Genomic DNA, 18536 nt, shown 5'->3' on the forward strand with positions numbered 1-18536 from the left:
AACACTTTTTTCACCACCCAACTAGCCTACTTTGGAGAAGGTAATTGAGATAAATCTTTGCCCTTCATATGAATCCATTTCACCCATAGTTTTTGCTTCTCCTTTCCCACTGCCCACAATAGCTTACAAATAGCAGCTCTGTTCCATATGGAGAAATTCAGAATATTCAATCCACCTGTTAATCTTGGTTGGCACATAGTATCCCATGCTACAAGAGACTTCTTTGAGTACTCATTTGATCCTGTCCATGAGAAGTTTCTGCATACACTAGTGATCAGAGTAAGTATCTTCTTTGGGAGAAAGAAGACCTGAGTCAAATATGTTTGCATTTCAAATAAAACACTCTTAATGAGTCGCAGTCTACCGCCATAGGATAGAAACTTAGAAGTCCAACATTTAAGTCTAGCTATGATCTTATCCACCAATAGGAGGCACTGACTTATGTTGAGTTTTTCTGGAGGATAAGGGCACTCCCAAATATCTATGCGAGAAATTATGGGAAACATATTATTGAATTGTGTATCTACATTATTGCATTGAGTCTTATTTATAGACACTGCATCCCAATCCTTTTCCATGTAGGATACTATATACAAATCCTATTCTTATTCTAACACTCCCCCCCCAACCCCCCCAAAGCTGGTGCATACAAGCCATATTTACCGAGCTTGTCACAGATGTAACTAATATGAGGACCAGTGAGGGACTTGGTGAAAATATCTGCAAGTTGATCACTCGACTTTACAAACATTGTAATAATATCTCCGAAGAGTATCTTTTCTCTGACAAAGTGACAGTCAATCTCAATGTGCTTAGTCCTCATGAAATACTGGATTTGATGCGATATGAAGGGTTGTTTTGTTGTCCCACACAAGTTTCATCTAACCAATTTCTCCAAATTTTAGTTCCCTGAGCAACTGCTTAATCCAAACTAGCTCACAAGTTGCTACAACCATTGCTCGATATTTTGATTCTTCACTAGACCGAGCAACCACGCTCGATATTTTAGACTGAAAATTTCAGCAGTTAACTAGAATTTGTCTTAGAGTAATGTGTTGGACTTTAATACCCAGTGGTTGACATATCAAGGTCCATAATTTTTGTGCCAGATCACTTTGACCAAATAAATGTTCCACAGTCTCAATTTTGTGACTGGAGCAGCAGCAGCATATTGAAGGACCATGTATCTTGAATCTGCCAATATTGTTGTCTGTAGCTAGCCTGTTCTTGATTATCCTCCACATGTGAAAATTTACTTTGAGTGAGCAGCTTTTGTGCCAGGTTATCCTATCATGCCAATCACCAGTTGCTTTTTTTTTTTAGTAGATTCCATGTAGAGGACACTGTAAACCTTCCTTCTGGATTAGGAGCCCATATTACTTTATCCTCTTTGTTTTCAGTGAAGTGAATAGTGATGTGCTGCACTTCCCACCTTATAGTTTCTGGAACTCTATACCCTGCTCTATCACATTTCTATGTGCCATCTTCATAAGCCTCATCTAATTTGATATTGTTAAGAGAATAATCCTCAGGCAGTAGCTTATACAGTGCTCCTTCTCCTAACCAGTTGTCATACCAGAAGGACACCCTTCCTTGACCTATCTGCCATACTATGTTGTCCTCTAATTGATTTTTGACCTTGCCTAGGGACCTCCAGTTCTGAGAATGAACCCCAACTATTTTCCTGATAATAGGATTTACTCTTGAGCAATACTTTGCCATCATATACTCCTTCCACATTGACTCTTTGGTCCTGAAATTCCACCACTGTTTAGCAATAAATGCTTCACTAACATCTCTCAGACACCTGAAACCTACTCCACCCTCTTCATATGGAAGACATATGCTTTCCCATTTGCTCCAGTGGTATTTCCTCTTTGTGTCATTATCATTCCATAGGAAACTGTTTATGGCCCCTTCCAGTTTCTCAAAGGTGCCCTTAGGCGGTTTCATTGCAGCCAACAGGTGCACTGGCATTGCAAGCAATACATGCTTGATTAAGACTATTTTCCCTCCCTTAGATAGAAATCTGGCATGCCAAGTATGAATTCTCCTTGTAATATTATGGACCATTTCTGAAAAATAGATGATTTTCATCCTTCCCACAAAGAGTGGGCATCCAAGATATTTGATAGGCCATTCCTTTCTATGCATACTTGTCAAATGGCATGTTCTATGAATTAACTCTATACTTGCTGTTAGTGCCACTGCCACACAGCTTTTGCTCTTATTAACCTGTTGACCTGAAACATTCTCATAAACAATCAGAATTTTCATAACTTTCCTTATATCAGATGGCTTACCTGAGGTGAAGAGTATCACATCATCTGCAAATGCTAGATGTGTAATACTTGGACCATTTCTGGGCCTGTAATAACCTGTGTAGTTCTCATCCAAAGAAAGGTTATTAAGTAGTCTAGAAAGTAGTTCAGCACAAATGACAAGTAAGGCAGGGGACAAGGGGTCACCTTGCCTTAGCCCCTTATTAGATTTAAAGAAACCATTTCTTGTATTTAGCACAATAGAGTATCAATTATTGGAGATATGTTTGTAAATAATATCAACCCACTGGTCATTGAAACCCATTTTTCTCATGGCCCTGCATAGATAAGGCCAGGATACCTTATCATATGCTTTGGCCATGTCAAGTTTGAGACCAATATTAGCATGATCATTAGGCTTAGGATTATCCTGTACAAGTTCTTGAGCAAGTAAAATGATATCAGTTATTGACCTTCCTTGAATAAAACCACTTTGGTTGGGTGATATTATTGAAGGAAGTATCTGGCCTATTCTGTTAGCCAAAAATTTTTAAATGATTTTGCTGACAGTATTACAAAGACTTATAGGCCTAATGTCAGAAAAGGATTGGGGTTGGGGGCACTTTGGAAGCATAACCAAACAAGTATGAGAAACATACCTGGGGACTGGTGCACTGTCAAAGAACTCATAAAAGGCCTTTTGAAGATCTGGTATGATTATGTCAATACAAACCTAGTAGAACTTGGCAGCAAACCCATCAGGGCCTGGTGCACTGTCTGGGCCAATGTTTTTGATGGCATTCCTTATTTCTGGTATGGATGGTTCAGCAATGAGCATGTAGTTCATGTCTTCAGTAACTAGCTTAGGGAGTTGGTCCAGGATTTTGAAACTTCCCTTGATTTCCTGGTAGGTGAACAATTCTTCAAAGTGCTTTATTGCTGCTTTGGCTATACCATCATGTCCCATAATATTGAGTCCTTCATTGTCCTGAATGTTGTGAATATTCAGCCTTCTTCTCCTATCTTTAATAACCTTATGGAAATAAGATGTGTTCTTCTCTCTATCCTTCGGCCATTTAGCCTTAGCTCTCTGTCTGTATATTTCATCCTGGTTTTTTAAGAGCCTTGTGAACTCAGCTTTTGCTTTGTTAAGAGCAGTCCTGTTCTCATCATTGTTGTCTTCATTATGCTTCTTTTCCAGTGCTTTGATCTCCTTCTCAGCTTCCTTGGCATCTCTGAAAATATCTCCATAGGCTTCCCTTGACCAGTAACTTAGCTTCTTAGTCACAGCTTTCATTTTGTTATGGAATTGCCACATTGATGTCCCTTGGGTAGGAGTATCCCAATATTCCTTGACTATATTGGTGAAGTCCTTGTGACCACACCATATTTTTAGAAACTTGAAGTATTTAACAGATTTCAAGCTTTATTTTTCTATATTGACCAACAATGGGGCATGATCTGAGCCTGTTCTAGACAGGTGAGATACCCTTGTGTCATTAAAGTTGTCTAACCATTTCTCATTGAAAAGGAGTCTATCAAGCCTTTTCCAAATTGTTTTAGGGTGTCCCCAATTGTTACACCAAGTGTATTGGTCCCCAGAGAAACCACCATGCTTCTCTTCAGGGCAGGTTATAACATTGAAATCTCCTATCACCCCCCAAGGCCCTTTAAGGGTATTAGATAATACCAGTAATTCTTCCCACAAAGGCTTTCTTAGAGTAATTGTACATTCAGCACACACACAAGTGATATAGAAGTTAGTGCAACTATTTGAACATGCAATATGACAAGTAATATGATGCATAGAGTTATTGATAACGTGAACAGTAAGGCTAGAGTCCCAAAAAAGCCAAATTTTGTTATTAAGATTATGATGTGAATGTTGGAAACCCAATCTCATCACATATTTAGTGATTTGTTTGGCTTTCCTTTTGGGTTCTTGAATGCAAATAAAGGGGAGCTGATACTGTTTTCTAAGATTTTTCAATCTCTCACAAGCACCTAATGTCTTAATGCTCCTTGCATTCCAAGAAAGGAAGCTAAACATTAAACAGATTTTCTAGGAGTGGTTCTGGTTCCTTTGTAGGGACCAGTTTTATCACCCTGGAGAATATTAGTTCCTCTAGGTGATAAGTTTTTCAGATTAGTAGGATCATTGCTACCAATAGGATCATTGTCAAAAATTAATTTTTTTTCTTACTGAGAGATTGCCCTGATTATCCAGGGAAATCTCATTGTCACTGTGGTTGTTAGTTTCCTGTTGATCAGCAGAGTGGTACTCTTCTACAGGGGCATGTTTGTGATCATTTTGCTCCTCATTTCTGTCCTCTAGAGGCGCTAAGTCCATTTGTTCCACTTGATCACCTGCACCTGCACTCAGAGAAGAAATATCAGTTAATGCATCAAATCTGTTTCCTATTTCAATGGGTTTCTCCTTAGCCTTCCTTTCAAAATAGGAAGTTTGGTTGGATCTTTATTCCCTTCCAGCTGGTGTAATTATGCTTGAGTATTTTCCCATGCTTTCTGATCATTGTTCAAGTTGAATTGAACCTTCTTTTGTTTCTTTTTCTTCTTTTTAGGATAGGGGGGTCTCATTCTTGTTGGAAGTGGGGAGGCATGCTTGAATAGTCTAGTCTTTGTTTGCCATGATCCTCCACTTCCTTTCTCCATCTCTTGACTTTGTTTTCTTAATTCTGCAACATCCTTCTCTGTAAACTCTTGTGGATTAGTGATGTTACCAGTGTGGTTATTTGTTCTATTCATCTGGTGATCAGTACTTCTAACTTCCTCAATATTCATGATGTCCTCTTCATTTCTTTTGTCACCAATAATATCCATGTCATCAGAATCTGGGGAGCTTCTTATTTCACTGTTTTTTCCTTTGTTGAGTCCCACTTTGTTTTGTGCCTACAACTTTTCCTCCATACTCTTATCTTAGTTTGTGTCCCCCATCTTTTTAGCATTTTGACGAGCACCTAGTTGACTTGTTCTCTGTGTTTGGTAGGTATTTTGTTTCCCACTTTCTATCTGGCCCCTTCTACAGTTCCAACTTCCATGTCATTGCATCATACACTTAAAACAATAATCAGGAACTCCTTCATATTCTATTGGTTGGGTTATTTCTTCAGTCTTTCTTGTCGAATGATTGACAATCATGATTTTAATTTCTGTTAATCTTGGTTTCGCTAGGTCAATTTCTACCTTAACCTTTGCAACACTTGGTCTAGTTTTTGAATTAGTCGCTTTGTCCGGAGCCAAAGGGTACCTGATCGGAGAAACTAATCTACAGATTGCATCCCAATGAGTATAATGCCATTTCAAACCTGGAAAGGTGACTCAGACTGGTGCTAGTGTTGTCTCCTCTGTAGGTTTGAAGTCTTTGGTCCATCTTTGTAGTCGCATAACTGTATCCGTATTGAAGGGGATATATCTCCTGTAATGTAGATTCTTGCAATGATCTTCCTCAGTGAAGTCAAGAAACACATGTCTTGAATCGAATAAGCCAATTGTGAGGTCGCCTTTCATTGGAAATCTTCTCTTGATTTCCTTTCTGATAGTTTCAATCTGGGGTTTGTTCCTTGAGAATTTTCCGACCAAGGTTAACCGGCATTTTTGTACAAGAAGATCCTCTTCTTCAGATGTAAAAGAGACGATGGGGGTTCCATTCACAATTTCAAAGGGTCTATAAGCGAGTTTAATTGCTTTGTTAGATTGATCAGTAGTTTTTGTGATGTGCATAGCTTGGGCATATGTTTCTTTAGTTTGTTCGTTTTCCGGTGGTTCAATCATGACATTTGCGTTATTTGTGGCTGTAGTGATGGATGAGGGAGGGATGGGTCTGGGCGGTTGCCCGGTTGAGTTGGCCGGAGCCGTCATCGGCGATTGTGGGCGAGATGCCCAACTAGATGGTATGAATTGACGGTGGTAGGAAATAACTGTTTCTTGGAGCGAATTTTTAGAGAGAAGAAATCTTTAGCCTAAATTCTAGCTTGCCTTACCGACCCGTACGTACCACCCTAGTCAACCCCGTTGAGCCTTTAACCTTTTTCTTTGCTAACAATTGATAAGTCGTACCCTTTTCGTTCTAATTAGCCTAGTTTTTATTGTACTCCTTGAGCACTTTGATGATGAATTGTTATAATTGGAGTTAGGATGTGATAAAAAGAGAAGGATGTGTTGATTGAAATCTATTGAAGTCTATTGGGGCACCTAAAGTGAAGCAAATTTCGCTCGTTAGTTGGGAAAAGGAAAATAAAAAAAATGAGAGAAAACAACTGAACTAAAAAGCTGAAAAATGGTTGATATTGTCGAATAGAAAAAATTACCTTCTAACTTGTGGTGTCATAAATATGGTGCTTAAATGTAAAGAAACAAATAGGCGTGATTTGGGAGAATATTTGGTGTTGGTTGGTATGTGTTAGGTGTTGCTGAAGAAGTTTGAAAAAAAATGATGATTGTTATATGTATTAAAGTGCTTAGGGAGGATAGTCACTATTATTCAAATATTTCCTACCTGTCCCTTAGCCTACGTTACAACCCCTTAAGTCCTATCCTAGGTTTGACACACTTAAATTAGTGAAGAGGTTACACTACGAGCAAGCTTATGGGTCGTCGTATTTTGCATGTGATATTCATTGTGAGACTGAGCATCTTTATTGATTTTATGTCCATTGAAATAACTTATTTGATTCTTGTGTGATATGGACAACTCTCTTTCGATGAGGGCACACAGTTGACAATAGATTGGTGAGATGTTGGATTCTTGGTTAATTAGCATGGTTGTGTTGTTTTGAGTGGTGTCTTTGAGTCATGCATTCTTGAAACTGGAGTGTTCTTGAGAAGGTCATTTGTTGTTATTGAAAACTGAAAACTTTGATCTTTGGAATGGCTTTATTAAGAATTAGCTCGATGTTTGGTTCTTGAAGCATTTTGAAATAGCCATATTAGCCAAAGCCTGAGCAGACCTATTTGAATGGTAAGAGCAGACCTATTTGAATGGTAAGGTTATGAAATTGGTAAGTGTTTGCTCGAGGGTGAGAAAAGTTTAAGTGGGGATGTTGATATTTGCACAAATATCTATGTTTAGCGTCACTTTACCTCTAATTCTTAGTACTTTAATCGCATTATTTATAGTAGAATCATTGTATTTGAGCTTATGTTGGTATGTTTTGTGTGTTTAGGTACAACAAGGACAAATGATCGAAAACCAAAGCATTTTTAGCTGATTTTTGGAGGAATTTCACTTGCATGAGGTGACGAGAAGATCGCGCAACACTTAGAGAATTTTGGGCCACTGAAGGACCACACATGTTGAAGCCGCGTCGCTGATGGGGCAGACCCGCGCTGGACTCGCATCCCTGACCCATCGCACCTCGACACACTCTCTGAACTATTGCACTCAGACAGCACCCGCGTTGGACCCGCAACGCGTAAGCAACGCGAGTGTCGCCCAGTTTTTCCTGTTTTGTTCGGGATTAGATATACTTATTTTAGTTTTAACCCTAGACTATAAATAGACATTTTTAATGTAAGGAACGACGTACTGGGATTTCTTAAGACTTGTAAGCCGTCATTCTCATTCCCTCTCTTAGGTTTTATTTTATTTTCTTCATTCAACCCTAGATTACTCGTAAATTCTTGTTCTTCATCTCAAATTATGAGTAGCTAAGTTCTTTTATTCTAGGGTTGTGGCAGACACATGATAGTTGGTTTGACGACAATTCTATTGAATTTCCATCTTTTGGCTTGCTTATTATTCTTGTGCTTAATTGTTTACTTACTTGATCACTAATTAGACACTATTTGTGGTGGTTGAGTTGGACTTGAAAGAGGGAATTCACGTACGTATAACAATAAATAGAGTTTGTTTGATTTAATTGTTTCACTACTGAGGATAGAAATATACCCTTTAGCCCTACTTAGTTGGTTACGGAGATATAAATCTTGTTACTTCTTGCGATCATAGAAATATAGACGTTAAGAGTAGCATATACAGGCTTGTGAGTAGTTCAAAAGAATATCATAAAATTAACATCAATCCGTCAACTAGTAAATCAATTGCAAGAGACACTAAATTTACGTTGTAAAACCCTTCAAGGTGAAGAGAAAACATTCACGGGACCTCCGGCCCACAAAAGCTCCACTAATAATAAACAATAGTTACAACGATTTTCTCTATGGCTACAACATCAACGCCAAAAACGGAGCAAAAATACGTAAAAGATAGCACCAAAACTAGTGAAGAAAAGAGAGAAATCACCCCCAAAAATGAGCTACTATTCGTACTCTAAAACTGGAGCTACAGATCACAAAATCCAATCTCCACCGTCGAAATCAAAGAACCATATGTTGAGAACCCTCAGTTAAAATTTGAGAATGATCCAACAGTTAACGAATCAGGAAACGCAATTTGAAGCGGACTACTGTAGAAGAAAATTTCTGGACGAAAATCTGCACTTCTCTCTCACTTCTTCTCTCTATATGGCTGCTATAAAATAACTCTTTGTGTTGTGAAAATAATAAGACCTAAGTTGATCCTATATATAGTGGATTTTAGGGAAAAAGTGGCCTGTCCAAATTGGATTGGGTTTTATTAATTAAATTCCACATAGGACAGGAAAACCCAAAAACCCAACATGTCAAATGTGCCTTATGTTTTGTATCTGTTATCATCTTCTAATTAAAACTAGTTGAACTATAAAGTGGTTCCCCATTCGTATAGTGATTTTGCTACTCTTACTTTGAGACTGCTAGCTGCATTTTGAGTCGGGAATCTGGGGAAGAAGGTATTGAATTCCTTTTAGGGTGAAATGCTTTGTTAACACCACCATAAAAGTTCAAAGAAATGCACACAATTTTTTTTTCACAGGTAAAAAGAATGTGAATATCAATGCATGTATTTTCGCTAAAAGTAGGTTTTGATACTGCTAAAGGCCAAGCCGTAACTATTTCAGTGGATTTTAGTGTAATAATGCCCTGAGCCCTTTAAAATAGGTAAGTTGAGGAATTTGGATGTGCTCAAAGAGATCCTTTTTATATCAAAATTTTGAACGCTAACATAATCTACTGAAATATAAGGCATATTTTTTTGAACCTTACGAAGTTACTTCTGTTGCACAGGCACCTCAGTGGTTACTGAAATTACACTTGGACCCGACTCAAGAATCTGTGGCAAGTGACCCCCTAACCTACATTAGATCACACAATAAAAGACTATACCATGCCCAAAACATGGTCAACCAACAAAGGAATGAACCTAGCAGATATACCATTGTTACAAATTATTTAGAGCAAAAAAAAAAAGGTTCAGATGCTACTTTTATTTGGACCTGATAATTGTGGAACAAGCACTATTTTCAAACAGGTAATTGCCTTTGTTAGATCTGTCTAAGTTTTTAGCATCATATTGGTTGTTCTTACTGCTGCACAGTTTTCCTTTTAACCAAAACATATGAGGAAGTGCTAACAATAATTATGTAATCCAATCATACTCTGTTAACCTTTGATATAAAGCGCATGCATATGAAATAATTATACAGTTTTTTTCTACGACTTTTTCTTTTTTGGATAAGTGAGGATAAAAAATCATTGATGTAATTCAAGTAGGTACTATCAAGAACATTACATGTTGTGTTCCAACACGTCGACATTTGGTCTTATACGCCAAACATCGTAGCTTCTATCTTAACACTATATTCCTTTCGGTTTAATAGAAACGACAGTTTCTGAAAACCTATCTTTGGGCAGCTCGAAAGAATTGACTCCAGAGGCAACCGAAATTGAATTGAAATTCAGGAATCTTATTGGTTTACGAATTAGAACCTAGCAGTTTTTAAACATAAATGGACATTGTTTTTGGTAGCATAGTGGTTATACTGTTGGACTTGGAGCTCTGGCCCCATTCACCTTCGCTGGTGTCTAATTCCACCAGTGGTAATTTGTGTCTGAAGTGGGATTGCTTCCCCTCTTAACAAATTGCAGAGGAAGAATAAAGAAAAGAATTGTAGGTATACTATATTTTACTGCTACAGAATTTCACCCATGCTCAACTATTCAAAGTTGCTGAACAAAATTTATTGGATTTTTCTTCAATTAGATTTGCAAGAAGTGAAGTTGAGTTACATTGATGTATGTCTTGTAGATATTAGGATTTTATTTCTAAGGTTCAGAGTATAGTTATTTAGGTTCATGTTTTTGTACACACAATACGAACATCCTAATAAGAATGAAGCGTCTCCTTAGTAACTGAGTTCCACTTTATAGGTGGGGACATGTCGACACTAACCAATGCATCTATTCCTTGAACCTGAGGTTGAAGCATTTCTCTGATTGGCTACTGGATATCACTGCCATTGGAGATTTAGATGAAGTTTTTCCTGCAGGAATACGTTAAAATGTTCTCCAGGTCGAACAGCTGTGGACGGTTCCAACTATACAGGAAACATACAACAGAACAGATGAGCTTCATTTTCTTACAAATTTAGAGCAAGGTACTTTTTGGAACATATGACTAGTCTTATTGAATCAACCGGAAAAGGCTCAAATATGCCATCAAACTATCAAGAAATGACTCATTTATGTCACTCGTCAATAGTTTGACTCTTTTATGTCATCGAACTATCGGAAATGACTCATTTATGCCATCGTCATTACCAAAATAACTCATCCATGCTATTTTTCATTAACATCAGTTTTACAATACCAAATATGACACATGGCCTCCAACTAGATTATAGTTGTGGGTGGGTCGGGTGTATGGGTTGAATTTTTTATTAATTTGGGATTTAAAATTGGGTTGGTTTAATTAAACGGCATAGACCTCTAATTGGATGCCACGTGTCATATCTGGTATTATAAAACCTGCGTTAATGAAAAATGGCACGGATGAGTCATTACGGTAACAGCCGATGGTATAAATGAGCCAAACTATTGATGAGTGACATAAATGAGTCATTTCCAATAGTTCGATGGCATAAATGAGCCAAACTATTGATAAGTGGCATAAATGAGTCATTTCCGATAGTTCAATGGCATATTTGAGCCTTTTCCGTTGAATCAAATTGCCCAATAAAAGTTCTTATAAAAAAGGTTGTCCAATGAAGTCTTTAGAGCAATGTAGTTACAAACACAGTTTTGCACTAAATCATCGTATACTAAAAGCAGTGTTATCAAAAGCGAAAAGTGCTAAAGTTCTTAGGTCCATTGGGCTTTTAAGCGCAAAAAAGTGGTGGGCTTTAATGAAAAAAGGCACCAATGGAGAAAAAAGATAGATATAAATGTTTAGTCCAAGACTAATAATAAGGATGAATAACAAATATATGGACAAAGAAATTGAAAAAAATATTACAATAAAGTGAAATATATTTTTTCTAGTTTCACCTTTTTAGGAGGGGCTCATTGGCAAGAAAAAGTATGTCTTAGATCCTTGATGACAAAGTTGAAACATGTTTTGCGCCTCGCTTCGGGGCTTAAGGGCACATTTGACAACACTTCCTAAAAGTAGGAAAACTTTAAGTTAAAAGTTGCTTTGCCTGAATATCCTTCAAAAATTGATTGACCAATTTACCCTTTACCAAAAAGTAATATTACCTCCCATTATGAGTAAATTAAACTTCTTAAGGTGCATACTTGCCGTTAAATGTTTGTTTGAACTTTTGTTGTGTGATTGTGTGAATTGGGAAGTAAAGTTGGCCATTTATTGGATCCTATTAAATGGTAAATTTGGCTACAGTAAATATGTGATTTATGACAGCCTAAGCCCTTAAACCTATGTGATTTGGAAAATGGAGTTGGACATTTAATTGGGATCCTATTAAATGCTAAATCATGGCTAAAGGGAACGCGTGTTTGGTAAACCTTTGGTGATTCAGCCGTTTCAAAAATCATCTGTTATCAAAGTAAATTGGTAATTACTTATCTTATCTGCCTAAGAAATGATCAAGATTAGCAAGTAAATTCTGATTATTTTGAGCTTATATAAAAGGATCTACAAATCATTAAAATGCATAATCATCACCATTAGAAGCAACAGTAAAGAAAAGTTGCAGTTTTACCAGGTTAGTTTAAGCTTTCTTTGTTACTTAACTACGAGTACTCATGAAACTATACTTCTGTTTATGCATAGTTTTAAGAATTGTTTAGATACTTTAATTTTTTGGTTATCTTCTGTTTTACGAAGTTTGTACCGAGTGCCTAATGGATGTTATATTTGAGACAAGGTTATATTATATACTCCTTCCGTTTCAGTTTGGTTGTCTTACTTTCTTTTTTAGTCTGTTTAAAAATGAATGTCTCTTTCCTTTTGTGGTAACTCTTTAATTCCAACTTTTCAACACAAGATTAAAGGGCATTTTGATATATTCTACATATCTTTAGTTTAAGACCGCAGGATCCAAAAGTCTTCTTTACTTTTTTAAACTCCATACCAAGTCAAAACCAGACAAACAAATTGAAACGCAGAAAGTATATGATTTAACTAATATTCTTTTTCCAAATTTACAAATAAGGGAGGCATAATTTTTATTAGACAAAGGTTCTTGTACATGCAAATATGATACTAATAGAACTTTTTGATATACAGTAACGATTAAGTATCTCTATCAAAAATAACTTCTACCTTTGTATAGCTTTACACCATGAAATTGACAATGATATACTAACCATCCAAAGAAAGATACTCACTCCGTTTCAATTTGTTTGTTTTACTTTCCTTTTTAGTCCGTTTTAAAAAAAAAAAAAAGTCTCTTTTTGTTATCCTTGTAGGTTAAGAGTAAGTAATTGTTTTAATGATGCCATCTTATTATGCAGGAACCGAAAAGGAAAACGAAAGTTGTGAAGGACTAGCTCAGCCATACAAATCAAGACCACAAAAAAGGAAAATATATTCCAAGCCATCAATCGGAGAAGATGTATACGCGGGTCAAGATCTAATCTAGCAAATCAAGAAAACACATATGGAAAGAAGTAAAATCAGCATGAGAATATTATACAAGATTTGAAGATTAACAAAGGAAGATTTATATCTCGGTCACAAAGGAAAGAAGGCCAGAAAGATTCAAGGAAAATCACATCATAGTCACAAAGGAAAGAAGACCAGCAAAGCAAATTCATATATCGGTCACAAAGGAAAGAAGACCAGCAAAGAAGATCTGAAGATCAATCAGGAAATCACTCAAATCCCTGATTGAGGATAAACTCCCTTGGGTTACCTTAGTGTGAGCCAAATCAGAATCAATCCAAAGGAAAGATTGATTCATTGCCAAAATCTCCAGACGTGAAGCCAACTATAAAAAGAGACATAACAAACCAAAGGCAATTACAACTTCACTTAAGCAAAACTTCTATTCATTCTTCATCTTGTAAAAGCACTATAGCTTGTATAAGTTTGTGAGTGTTAGAAAAAGAAAAGAGAGAATAGATAGCTATACAGGTAGAGGCTACCACTTGGGGACAATTGGAAAACTGTCCAAAACAGGAACTACGGTGTGAGGACCCACAGCTGGGCGCTAACCATACTGTGAACCCTTGGGTACAGCTGGGCGCTAACCATACTGTGAACCCTTGGGTACAGCTGGGCGCTAACCATACTGACCCCATGAACATGATCTGCATGACATGACATACTCAGGTATTGTAGCAGTGAAATCACAACAATTCGCTACGCGCTGCAGCACTTCGAACCCGTGACCTCAGGCCTTTTGTTCTCTCGAAGGAAACGACTTTCACCAATTGAGCTGCAGCTCAACTGGTAAGAGGCGCTCCATCAGGGGGACAAAAGGCTTGAGGTCACGGGTTCGAGGCGCTGCAGCGTGCTATCTCGAATTGTCTGTGATTTCACCGCCACAATACCTGAGTATGTCATGTCATGCAGATCATGTTCATGGGGTCAGTATGGTTAGCGCCCAGCTGTACCCAAGGGTTCACAGTATGGTTAGCGCCCAGCTGTGGGTCCTCACAAAAAAGGCGACTTTTTGTCGAGGATCCACAGTATCTGCACTGGGGTTGCCCTCTCATGACTGACATGCTTGTGGAACCGACTGCCTTGGCCAGTCCGCGAACCCATGACATGGACTACTGAGCTATTGTGGCGGTGAAATCACAGACAATTCGAGATAGCACGCTGCAGCGCCTCGAACCCGTGACCTCAAGCCTTTTGTCCCCCTGATGGAGCGCCTCTTACCAGTTGAGTTGCAGCTCAATTGGTGAAAGTCGTTTCCTTCGGGAGAACAAAAGGCCTGAGGTCACGGGTTCGAAGTGCTGCAGCGCGTAGCGAATTGTTGTGATTTCACTGCTACAATACCTGAGTATGTCATGTCATGCAGATCATGTTCATGGGGTCAGTATGGTTAGCGCCCAGCTGTACCCAAGGGTTCACAGTATGGTTAGCGCCCAGCTGTGGGTCCTCACATACGGTTCAAGACGAACCACCTTTGTAATCAAGTTACCACCAAGGCTCTAAGGAAACCCTTGTAACCCAAGGGGACTGGAATAGGCACCACACCGGTGATCCGAACCAGTATAAAATCTTTGTGTCTCGTTACTTTCTGTTTTATACTGTTTACTATTATCTGTCTGCTAACCAGTGTTTGAGTTTTGCAGGGAAGTCGACTAACCATCTTAGCAGTCGACTAACTCAATCCAAAAAGAACTACAATCCCCCCCCCCCCCCCCCCTCCCCCTTGTGATTCACTTTCCTTTTTTGGCGGCTTTTTAATTTCAACTTTCCACATTACATGTTTAAGACCAGGGGCGGAGCCAAGTGTAGTTGAGGGGGTTCCGAACCCCCTAGGCAGAAAATTACAGTGTATATTGAAGGTTAAAATTAATTTTTTTATGTATATATGGTAGGTGTTGAACCCCCTTAGCTTCTTGTATATTTACCTCTTTATATTTTTGAACCCCTTTACTGAAAATCCTGGCTCCGCCACTGTTTAAGACCACAAGATTAAAGCGCATTTTGGTATATTCTACGTATCTTCAGTTTAAGACCACAGAATTCAAATGTCTTCTTTACTTTCTTAAACTCCCTGTCAAGTCAAAACTAAACAAACAAATTCAAACAAATAGAGTATATGTTTTGATTGAACTTTTGTACAACTTCTATAAAAAAAAAGTACTTTCATTCGATAACAACTTCTTGATATGTATGCAACCGTAAAGGGAAAACAACTTGCTTATATACTAGGCAAAAATTTTACACGTGAAGTATTTGCAACTACAGTCATTGTTGCTCACACATGTAAACTATCTCGGTGAAACATAAAAAAGCAAGGCAATTATCAAGTTGAATATTTGGTATGAGTTAAGAGTAAGTTTCGTGGACCTTTATTTTTGTTACTTCATGTTATCAAATATCAAACAACAATTAGTGGGAGAAGAGGACGACATATATCAACATACTTCTGACTTCAACTACACTAGGAAATAAATCATACTAAAAAATTAATTAAAAATCACCTTAGTGGTGTATTTCATAGATTATGCTAAAAGGTTAAAAAGAGGGGGATTTGACTGAATTCCCTCTTAAAAATGTAGGTAAGAATTTAACTGTTTGAATCCTCAAGTAAAGAGAAGATTCCTAAGTACTTGATAAGCTATACAATAGCTGCTAACTTGTGGAGACTTGCTCCCCTGTGCATTGTTTCCATAAGAATTGAAAAGAAAAAAAAGTGAGGCATATTCTCAAGTAACATGTGAGCTCACAAAAAGATCTAATCAGGACGTTCATCTTGTTGCATTATTGGAGGTAAGCTTTGGGCTTTATTTCAAATTTCGAAGGAAGGGAGCTTCCACTTATCAACCCTTCTCTGCGTCCACTAGGTGACTCTATCCAACTAAATAATCAGCCACACCATTGGCTTCTCCATAACAATGTAGCACAAACCTTTCATCGTGATTATGTAGACTTCTTTTCTTTCTTACAAACCAAAGTGTGCAGGCATATAAGTAAAGATGGAAGAATAAATTGTAAGATTCCATCCCTTCGTAAAACGTCTGATGAGAGGGCGGTAAGAGGAGGGAGGGAAGGAAAATGATTGTCTATTAGTGGGGTACTGGAGAATTATCATGTCTGTTGTGTTTGACACCTATAAAAAAGTGTCTTGAATACATCGACAAAGTGTTTGAAGACTCAGTATAGTTTTAGGTAGTCGATCCAGGCAAATGAATTCTCAGCAGCAATTTTGGATAATCATCCTCTGGAACTGAAAATGACTTGGTTAACAAATTGTTTACCAACTATAGTGACCCACATTAAACTAATATCTTTGAGATCAGGGGTGGATTTACCAAGGGCCAAGGGGTGTCATCCGCGATGCTGAAACTTTTTGCTAATACACATGTAAACAATGCATGAAAAAAGTTTATAAGATAGTTAAAAAAAGGGAGTGACGTTGCCAGGCAGATAATGCTTCTTAGCACAGTGGTCGCGGTCTACATCACCAACGACCAAGTCACGAGTTCGAGCCCAGCGGCTGCTCAGTTTTTTTAAATTTTAAATCTCAGATATATAAAACAGTAAAAAATAGAAGTCAATTGGTATTTCACCCTTTACCTCCTTCAAAGTGTCAACAAAACTATTGCACCTTTTTTTTTTTGCTTATAAAAAAGGGTGAAACTATTGCACCTAGAATCGTCTTGATACTCTATTGTTCCAAAAAGGAGTCATTTATCAACGAGTTTTATGCACTACATTTCAAAAAAGAGGAATTGTGTAGATGATCGATAGTCATATTTGCACTATGCTTAATTAATATGATATGAATTGTATTTTTTAACTATGATGTGGTTTCAATGATTCGTTCATTTACTTCTTTAAAATGTAGAGGCGTAACAAGCAGGGGCGGACGTAGATAGAGCCGAGGGGGTTCATATTACACTGTATATATAAGGTGAAAATTATTTTTTATGTATATATAGTAGATGTTGAACCCCCTTATCTTCTTCCTTTATGACTTCTTTATATTTTTGAATCCCCTTGACATAAATCCTGGCTCCGCCACTGGTAACAAGGATTTCAACTCCATGTTTTTTTAAAAAAAAAATGGGTTCAATCTTAAAGTTTTTGATATTAAATCCATTATATTCGTATATATAACTTGTTGCAATTTTAATATTCTTTTTTTCACATAAATTTATGCTCCATGTTGAAAGTGTTGAGTGTAGATGAACCCACTGCGACAACAATGCATCACCTCTATTAAAATCTCGACACCGCTTACAAAAATCCTACTTATGCCACTGTTTGAGATGTTTTCAATTAAGACAAAAATGTTGGGTTTTGTCCTAATTTTCTTACCATATTTGAGTTTTACTTTTCTCTTGAAGGAAAGTCAAAGTATAACCATAATTGTTTTACTTTTCCTAAAAGGAAAATATAATTCTGTTTCATATTTGCCTATTCTTTTCTTGAAGGACAAGGTTTTGGACATCTATATATTGAAGAATCCCTCTCATATAATAGAATACACAAAAAAGGATTTTCAATGTAGTCTTTTAGAGAGTTTTTCTTAAGAGGAGATTTATTCTCTCAATAATTTTTGAATATTTTTTTATATTAGTATTATCGTGTGTAGGTCAATTGACCAAACTCATATCATATAATAGTCTTTTTTATGGTTCTACTTGTCGTCTAATTTATTGTCCTTCAAGGTTTGTAAGTTTTCACATGATGCCCTGATGATTTCGATCCCAATGAAAAACGGAATAGCCTAGTTGTGAACTGAATTTGCTAAAACTGAATGCAAAAACGTAATACAAGTGAAGAACCAATATCTGGTCAATTCAAGATTTAAAAAGGTCTAGTCCTTCAAACTCAGACTACAACAGGGTGATATCCCTTAGGAGTTAGGACCAGCTTATACACCACCTAGGAGATGTTAGAACTTTGTCGCAGTTATGCAACTTTTCTCAAAAAATGTGATGAAACGAGTAACTCTTGAACAGAATAAAATATGACACTGAGAATACTCTTGAACCAAAGGAGATATATGAAAGGAGATAAAATGGTTACCTTAACGAAACCATTATAGGCATTTGAAATTAATTGTGCGTGTTCTCTTTTCGCTTCCAAGTAGGCTCTTAATATCTCTGTAGTTCAGAAGAATGTATCTGAAATATAATTTTAATAAGCACAAAGAACAGAGAACTCACTGAGTTTTGCATTTTGTAAACCAAAATAGGACCTGAGATGGTTCAGTTAGATGAGAGCGATCACGTTGTTCTTGTCCATTTACAAACAACACTTTACTCATATGCTAATTAATCAAAGCATGA

The 18536-nt window shown here is 37.2% G+C and overlaps 1 protein-coding gene across 1 annotated transcript; it reads right to left on the minus strand.

The window, feature by feature from the left end:
* Positions 1 to 1473: 1473 nt before the first annotated feature.
* LOC132622089 (uncharacterized) lies at positions 1474 to 5102 on the minus strand. The gene is made up of 8 exons (XM_060336618.1): positions 4922 to 5102; positions 4465 to 4634; positions 3017 to 3660; positions 2921 to 2935; positions 2623 to 2794; positions 2304 to 2481; positions 2193 to 2243; positions 1474 to 1970 (listed from the first exon to the last, which is right to left on the minus strand). The coding sequence occupies exons 1-8, from the start codon at positions 5100 to 5102 to the stop codon at positions 1474 to 1476; spliced, it is 1908 nt and encodes a 635-aa protein (XP_060192601.1).
* Positions 5103 to 18536: the final 13434 nt, after the last annotated feature.

Source organism: Lycium barbarum, chromosome 12 (assembly GCF_019175385.1).
Source record: "Lycium barbarum isolate Lr01 chromosome 12, ASM1917538v2, whole genome shotgun sequence".
NCBI classification, from domain to species: domain Eukaryota; kingdom Viridiplantae; phylum Streptophyta; class Magnoliopsida; order Solanales; family Solanaceae; genus Lycium; species Lycium barbarum.